This window comes from Cyprinodon variegatus, unplaced genomic scaffold, assembly GCF_000732505.1.
Source record: "Cyprinodon variegatus isolate N-32 unplaced genomic scaffold, C_variegatus-1.0 Scaffold99, whole genome shotgun sequence".
NCBI classification, from domain to species: domain Eukaryota; kingdom Metazoa; phylum Chordata; class Actinopteri; order Cyprinodontiformes; family Cyprinodontidae; genus Cyprinodon; species Cyprinodon variegatus.
The window spans coordinates 1,465,950-1,475,076 of NW_015150552.1; the positions used below are offsets into that span (position 1 = coordinate 1,465,950).

The following is a 9,127-nucleotide window of genomic DNA, read 5'->3' on the forward strand; positions in this document are numbered from 1 at the left end:
AGGAACACTAATACACAAGTGCTCCAAAATAAAAACACATCTAGGAGAACTATGGATTTTCTTTCATTTTTTTTTATTAAAATGAATCTGGGTAATATATCATGTTTCCATGCATTTTGCATGTTTTACTTTGTCATATAGTAAAAATTCTGTTTATTACGCTTATTTTTCCTCCAAGACCAGTCATAATGATGGAATGTTATTTTAGACTTTCTTAGATTTCTGTTTTCCTCTGATAGATATGCATATCAATATGAATGATGTTAAAAAAAGATCATATTTAGACTAGGGCTACAAGTAACGATTATTTTGCAAATCGATAAATTTATTGATAGTTTTATCGATGCATCAATTAATTATCGGACAGCCAGAGGTTTTTTTTTTTTTATTAAACCAGGTGAAAGACCACTTGAAGAGTTCTGGATGGGGCATGACGGACAAAAATTTTTTTTTTTTTTCTTAAATGCAAAAATTTTTTTTGGGTGTTTTTATTGTTATTTTTTTTTTTACAATTTTAATATAACTACTGCTCTAACTGGCTAGCTCTGTTAGCTAAAGGCATGTCTAAGAGTATGTAACTCCAGTTAACGATTAATCAATAAATTAGTTGACGATTTTTTTTCAATAATCAATTAATCACATCACGATTAATCCCATTAATTCTTTCAGCCCTCATTTAGACTTCATTGGTCCATACTGAATGCGTTCAGGGCTACACCTGGTTGATATGGTTGGTGAGGGTGTGGGACCGCTGTTGAAGTACTGGCTCCCAATTCACAGCTGATCGTTTCCAGCCCCATTTGTTTTTTAGGTCTTCAAAGGACCCGGCTTACATGGCAGGGTTTTCACCAGGGTTTTTTAAGAGCGTAGTGGGGGTAATGATGTGGTCACTTAAATTGCATATTATAGGTACATCAACATTAAAAAGGCAGAAAGTGATTTAAGATACTCCAAATACATTTAGAAACTCAAGATAAGCTTTATAAAAGATTCTCTAGCGTTCCAGAAGATTAATTTAACCTGACTGAAACAAAATGTATTTTATGTTGACCATTTCAACTTAAAGACAGTAAACAGAGGCCCACAGTGGCACATATTAATTCAGGGGAGATCAGGGAAAGCTTTTGTGTGGCTCACATTTAAGAGTCGCTCTGCTCTCTGACTGCAGCTGCAGTGTTTTGGAGGAGGGAGGGGCTTGCTCACTCACTACTCGCTGAAGACACTAAACTCTGAGTTATCGGGGCATGTGTTGTCAAAAAAAATCTACAAAAAGACAGGAAATAGTCACTAGATTTTCTTGCTAGTCTGAAAAGTCACTAAATATAGCAACAAAGTTGCTGGGTTGGCAACATCTGCCTTGTGACCTGATTGCAGTCTGGCGCAGGGTTCACGTTTTCACAGTGCTTCCCTCATGTTCTTGTCCCAATGAGGTAAATGTTTTTATTCTTTTAACATTTTCTCTGGCATTGCTGTCATTAAATGTCCAGGTAGGTACCTATTTTAATTGTAGTATTAATGTGACAAGCACTGAGGAGGGAGCTTTTCCCCCTAAAGCTTGCTCTTTGCTGTCGGGGCTACAGAGTGTTTATCTGCCTCTGTGAGCCGATAGCAGTCTTAACAATGCTGGATATACGTTCTCACAGAACTTCTCTCATTTATCTGAAAATAAGGAAGTAAATGGGTGCACACTCCTTACCGCATTAAGTGTCCCTGCTGGAAATTTGGAAGGCAGCAGTGGTGTCTTGTAACTGGTTCCTGGAGTATTTTCCCCATACAAATTTACGATTTGACTTTCTGGAAATTCCTTTTTTTTTTTCCATAACAAAAGACGAAGGGATATCGTATTTAAATTAAGCCTGACTTATTTTAGAAGAAAAACACTGATGATAGGGCTAAAATATGTGCTCCTATTTTTTTCCCCCCTTCTCCTCATACATATCTATTTTTAGGCACAAATGTAAATAAAACGCCCACACTGCATTAGAGAATCTAAATGGACTAAGCAACACCCAATGGTTAAAAGAGATGTGTCTCTTTAATAAAATAATTTTTGAAAAAAAATTAAACCATGGGATTATTTTATCCATTGGACAAATTTGCAGTTTATCTGAGTGAAAAGCTTGTAATTTTTTTGGCAATATTTTTGCAATAAAAAAAAAATCTAATGCTTTTTAAACTTTAAACACATCTTTAGCGCTGTTGCACCATGTCAGAAAGTCTTGCAATTAGGAGGACGATAAATATTGCCTTGAAGTTATCAGGTTTAACAGACGCATGTTTCCTTTTTTACACTCTTTCATCTCAACCCAATACACACTGAGACCTTTAACACTTTGGGCATCGGACATTGGCAAGAAAAACCTTGGAATACATCAAACATTTCTTGCACTTAAAACAGTGCTTTGTGATATCTACACTGTTTCAGGTTTCTATTGAGCTGTGTGATAAAACGTTAGAGTGTTCAGTGGTCCTTTTCAACACACTTGGCAAAGCAAAAGGCAATACAGTAATATGCAATTAGGCCAATATCTCATGGATCTCATTCAACACAAAGAAAACGGTTGAAATTTCACTTTTGTAAAACAGGAAAGAAAATGTATTTAAAAGATTCTTCTGTTCACATACCTCATCTACAAAAATGTGAGAGTACCCTGTGAGAGACTTGGCTTGCACCAGCTTTTGCAGCAGAACCCCTGTGGTCATGTAAATTAGCCGAGTGTGTTCAGTAGTCATTTTCTCCAGTCCAATCTGAAAAACACAGTCATATCTATAAACACCATAATCCATAAAAATATTTTTGTGAACATTCCATTTCATACATAAAAAAAAAAAGAGAAACCTTTATTCTCTCATGTTGACAAAAATAAGATTAGATTTTGTTAAAGTACTACGGAGTTTTACAACTCACTAAAATAAAGATGCATTAACCAACTCTTCCTTAATGAAAATGCATTTGGTTGTCCTTAAGTCACTTCATAATTATAATTTGGTGCAATTTTTTTAGAAACATTTTCCATAATGCATTAGTTTGTCTAAACATCTTGGCTAATGTTTGTAGATACTTCCATGTTACATCATCATATTACTTATAATGCAATTGTTTTAGTCGGGTGCACCAGTTCCACATGCAGTTGTGACGGTATTTTCAGGCTCATTGCCCTCCTTCTGACTACTCAGATGTAAGGATGACCATTGTGCAAAAACACTTCGTAGTTTCTTTAGATACACTACGCTACATATATACTAAAACTTAAAAGGTCTTTGTCCACATGTGTATTAGTAGGTGCAAAATAATCTGACTTTCTATGTTGCTAATAGATAACAGCTTCTTACTCATGGTATGGCCTTTAGCACATATCTGTAGCGGAAAATCTTACTACCTGTTATTGACAATTGACTTTTTGTACTTCCTGAGCAGCATTGCAACTGGACATTCCCATGCTTGTTATATTTGAAATAATTGCTTGAAAGGATGAATTTCATACTTTGAGCTATTTGGACATGAATAAATATGACCAGTGATATCATGGACAATTTATTTTTCTTATTTTCAGTGTGGAATGGAGAGAACGTGACGCTCTCCAAACTGGTTTAAGAAATAGCTATCACCTAATAAGCATCCTGCTAAATCTAAAGTTCAAAGAAACATATAAATGCAAATAGTCTTGGGTTTAGGCAATACAATTAATTCTGTAAACCCCAATTGGACCCAAACAGGAAGGTTTGTCTGATTAAATATCAGAAAAAAAAGTTATGTGAATTTATATAGTAAGTATTTCACTTCAACTCTATCAAATAATGACAAACAACAATTGCTGCTGAAGCATGAAGTCAGAAAATAAGAAAGTTACATCTTATTTGAGCAGAGACTGTTTGTCTCCCACTGACAGTGACATCATCCTCAACTGCAGAGGGCTGATTCAAGCGGAGGAGAACAAAGTTATTTTAAGCCACAGCGCTTCTGTGCTGTGCACAACACAGTTACAGGTCATGGCAACAAAGCACATGCAAAAAGATAAAAACTGCTTATTAGCAAAAAAAACTGATGCAAAAAAAGCTTTCTGAATAATTTGTCAATACTTAAACTTGGCCATAAAAATATTTTTCCCCATTTAAACTTATTTCTTTAAAGATAATTTTATTGCATTCTAATCTAATTCTAATTCTATTCCTGGAAAACTTAAAAGCCTACTTTAAATACCGCATTTTCCAGACAATAGAGCGCGCCTCAGTATAAGCCACGCCTGCAAAATCTGTTTTGAAAAATGATTGTACATATACAAGCCGCACAGGGCTATAAGCCGCTGATATCTACTGAACTGTCTCTCACAAAACCTGTAGAGGGAGCTCTACATATAGCCTCTAGAGTAGGGACTAAGAAGAATGCTAGCTCCCGTTAGCTTGTTGGCTCTTAGCAGTAAGAGCTTTTACTGAAAGATGGGGATTTGTTGGCGCTTTATTTCTGCTCTGTAGGACTTGAGCCCAGTCTCTCCATTGGTTCGGCTGATTTAATGCGGCAAATAAATGTCAAAATTTATAAATTAAATAAAAAAAATTTGCTCCTTATTCTTTCACTGTGACACACTGCTGCAAGAGTATAACCAGGAAGCGAGGTAGGAGGACAAAATAGGTTTAGCGCCACCGCAGCACAGGAGCGAGAATTACGTCCAGGAGCAAATGGATAAAAATAGACCGGAGGAAAAAAAAAAAAACATGAATCGATACTCTTGCGGACGTATCGATGCATCGGATCATCGGCTGTTGGATCGATGCATCGATACAAAACGATTATTATTTACACCCCTATTGGAAGTCCTTTAGGGCAGACATCTGAAGAAGAAATATTTAGTGCAGTTAAATCTTAGATAGAACATGAATCAAGAATAGTGGAAATGAAATGAATGATTTAGTGATGGAAAAGGTTGTTAAATATGTAGTTCAGTTAACCAGAAAGAGACAGACGTCCTGCCAGCTCCAGAATTAGAGGAAGCATCGCAAGTACTGCTTTTTCAATACGAAATTTCCAGCACCAGCTATTTCATATGTTGCTGGAGGAACTCCAAAAAATCCTGTAAGGCCAACTGCAGAGGGAATTTAAGGAAGAAAAACAAAAGCATCCGAATCTTCTAACTAAATAAAAACAGGACCAAGTTTAAACATAAAACTATGGTGGTGAAGGACACAGGTTGTTGTGATTAAACACAAGCTTCTGAAAAATATTCTGCCATGTCGTACATAATAAAATCTAAACTTTGTGAGACCGTAATAATTAGGGGATTCGTATTTTCATTAATAGCAGATGTTACAGGTTAAAACCATGAGATTTTTTAAGCTAAGATTTGTGAGAGAATTACTTTTTGTGTTCTCAGCTATAATCTAGGTGTTCTTAGCAAAATAAAAAAATGGTTTGGGAAATGAGAATCAAATCCATCTTTTACCTCAGTCTGTTGTAGCAGCCTGTCTGATGTCAAACTAAACAAACAATCTAAAAATAAATGACTTTTTGGAAACAATACCCTAGTTTACTAATGTTTGCAGTTTCTGGACTATTGATAAATCATAAAAAGGTCAAATGACTAAACCAAAACCCTTACTTTCAATGCTCGTAACCAAAATAAACCTTAAACCTTATCAGCAAGATGTAGGAATGCATGTTTTCTCTGTTTCTTTAGTTATTTTACAGATGTAAATGTGAGCAAATCTTATAACAGTAATAAATGTTTTTAACCATCAAATAAGTTGCACCAACAAATTTTATAAAGGTATTTGGGTGGAATGTGCAAACATGATGTCAAACACTAAAATCACTGCCAAGTTAATGTACTGACCTGATATCCCACCTGACTACCCAGGGTGCACTTCCTCTGTGCAGCAACCCAACGAGCAATACTGGTAGCTCCAATCTTGCGTGGCTGAGTAACCACAATGTTACATGTCACATTTTTCTCATTGTAGTGGTCCAAAATGAACTGAGGAAGCTGAGTGGTCTTCCCACTGCCTGTGGCTCCTCGGATGATCACAACAGAGTTGTTTTCTATGAAGGAAATCAGCTGGAAGCAGAGCATTCAGATGACAAACCTTAGATGTATAATGCATCATGTCACTGCAAATAAAACAATTTATGATATTGGTAATAACGGTAAATGATGAAACAGATGGAGTGGAGAGATTATCAGTATATTAGCATTAACAAATTAACGGAATCGGACCAAATAAATGTTAACATCTCGGTATCAGTTGGATAGAGACATAAATGACAGAAATTACTTCTATTCACTTCTTTGTTGTGGTTTTTGTGTTTTTAGAGTGGGGAAGGGCAGGGGATGGGCCATATAACAGTGCTAAATTTCAAAACAAATACTTTTTTTTTTTCAAACTAAGTTTTTTTTTATTTTGTTATGCAGTTTTTATTTAGTAAATGTGTAGTTTTCTTTAGGATATTAAGGTTCTTTAATGAAAACTAATAAAAATCCTTTATATAAAATACTCCCATTATGTGGTAGTCCTTTGGAGATGTAACTGTAAAAGTAATGCAGTGCAGGATGATAGGAAGCAGAGAAGCAATGTCAGCGATGTGGTAGTTTTGTTTTTTTCGTCAAGCAGAAAATCAGTTTTTAGCCGTAACTGCAAAGACATCTGATATCAGCCCAATTTTTCATATCTCTGCATCCCTAATAAATGTTCTATGCCACTTTATAGACATATGGTAAATTTAAACTATATTAGAAAGGTGAACAGAGTCCAGAATTGAATAACAGCCGTAGCTTTAAAGATATTCACTGACGGGACCAATGGGTTCCTATTGTAAAGCAGATAAAAATAACATCCAGGCTTAGTGATGCTGTGTCCAGAGGACATAATGTCAATTTAAGTAAAACTCGACAAGCACCCAAAGAACTACAGGAGGAAAATGCATCAGTGTGTGGTAAACTGCCTTACTTCGCTCTTTTTTTTGGTAATGGGCAAGCCTGGGGATTCAACACTGTGGGAAGGAGAAAGTGGAGCAGGACCTAAACATTCAGGGTTTATAAAAAGTGAAAAAAAAAAATTAAATAGGTGAATTTGGTTCAATGTAGACTTTATGATGATGAAATTAAATATCTTTAAAAAGCTGTAACAGAAAATGTACTCACCTTCTGAAGGTTGTGGTTTTTGGATCCTTCCAGCATCAACTTTCTGGCTGGAATCTTTGAGTGTTGCTGGGCTGAGAAATATAAAATAAGCAGTTATACATTCCTATTCGCAGCATCTATTCTCATCTCCAAATTATGTGATAAATAGAGAAGAAAAAAAGTATGTCATTTTTTTCCTAAGACTTAAGTTTTTTCTGAAATGTAAACAGAATGTAAGAAAGTAAAATCTTTATATAGCAGCTTTCAAGGATATAAAACCCAAATTCCTTCATATTTGATTGAAGGAAAAGTAGAGACAGCCAATAAAGAGCATCAACTTTTGATTGTGTTTGTTTTCTGGACTGCAAATCTGCACGCTAACCAGGCTTTTAGCTATCAATACATATGGGCAAACATTGTACGCCCTTAAGTATAAACCATTAGAAATTGTACGCCCTGTTTTTGGAATGTACGGCTTTGGTGCTCCCTAATTTTCTCCCAGAAAATTTGCTCATATGTTCAAAAGTCCACAAGCAGCAGATGCAAGGGATGGAAAAATGTTATTTTTGCTGCTCAGGGAGATAGACACAGCGCAGCTGATGCAGAGCGATATGATCACTCAACTGAAACAGTTTCTTAACACTTAAATCGGGCTTTTAGCTAGCAATGCGCAAGGCCTTACATTGGACCACAATTACTAAAAAAGGACAAATTGTGGGCCCTGTTTTTCCCTAGGAAAGGAAGCTACTTTTACCCACTTAGCACAGCAAATATAGCAAAGCCATTCTAAACCATTGAACACAGAAGCAGCAAACGCATTAGACGCATCTGTACACACTTCACTGGAGCCTCAAAGATGCTCTTCAGGTGCATCTGATCTTTATGAGTACAAGCATCCACAATTAAGCAAAAAAGAAGCTCAAAGTGCGTGTGGTGTGAATGTAGCTCTAGCATTACACTTTCTGATTGTTTGAAATAACCTATGAAACATGATATTGTACCAAAAAAATTATCAAATCTTCTTTATGAAATTTCCACCTCTAGTCAAGCACACATAGTCAGGACAAAATTAGTGTTGTAAAAAAAGACAAAAAGTTAACTGCGTTCCACCTCAAAATGCAGGAAATAGCGTTTCAGGGGGAGGATACCCCAGATGCCCCTACGCCAAGCAAAGCCTAAAGATGTGATACACCAAGGTGTAGACCCCATGAAATATTCCTAGCTAAAAGCCTGATGCCACCTGTACTATCTGAAGATGTAGAAATAAAGAAAACAGCTTTAATCCCTACTGATGCATCGTAACATTTAGTGCAGAACTAAATGAGCAGGTTTTATGTTAAACTTCTAAATATTTCTCAGTGGTTAAAACAATACATGGTACACATTACTCTGGTTATGGAACCAAGACTATATCACTGATAGACATAATTTCCAACAGTTTTTTTGGTTTTTTTAAGTTTCATATTATCTAATTTTACCGGTACTTCAGGATTTGTTCTCGTCAGAAACTGATGCAGATATTTTCTGCAAAGCAAAACAAAATCTGCATGTGTAGGAGAGAGGGTCATTATGTAACGAATTATTTTAGATACTACTGCTGCGACAACTACAAATAAAACTCTGATAAGAGTTATACTGCAGCAAAGCTGGTAATGCATCTGCTTTTGTTTTCTGTGACCATTTAGAGTTTGTAAACATTTTTAAATACATTATAAAAAGTCTTTGTAATCAATAACGAGTAATGAGTGAAAACATGTGACACCACATGATAAAAATCAATTAAAATGTTAATATCTTTCTGCTCTGAGTGATGATAACACACCTCAGATAAATACCTAGAAGATAAAAATGCTTAAAAAAAACAAAAAACAAAAAAGGTTTTATTGAAAGTATGGCTTGAAATATGTTAGCTGCAGTTTCCAAAAGACTTTACAAACTCTTTGCACTGTAATACAGTTTCCAAACATTTGCTTTTGCATATTTTAAAAGGTGATACTGCAACAGTGAAACACACT

At 35.6% G+C, this 9,127-nt stretch overlaps 1 protein-coding gene across 1 annotated transcript in view; it reads right to left on the bottom strand.

Annotated features, from left to right (window-relative positions):
- The window catches only part of tdrd9 (tudor domain containing 9), a 40,444-nt gene extending 32,459 nt beyond the window's left edge, over positions 1 to 7,985 (bottom strand). Inside the window, exons 1-5 of the mRNA XM_015374209.1 lie at positions 7,951 to 7,985; positions 7,134 to 7,204; positions 6,940 to 7,010; positions 5,829 to 6,050; positions 2,626 to 2,748 (exon numbers count right to left, since the gene is read on the bottom strand). Coding sequence (XP_015229695.1) covers positions 2,626 to 2,748; positions 5,829 to 6,050; positions 6,940 to 7,010; positions 7,134 to 7,204; positions 7,951 to 7,985 — 522 coding nt within the window. The remainder of the gene's footprint in view (positions 1 to 2,625; positions 2,749 to 5,828; positions 6,051 to 6,939; positions 7,011 to 7,133; positions 7,205 to 7,950) is intronic.
- Between the last annotated feature and the right edge of the window lie 1,142 nt (positions 7,986 to 9,127).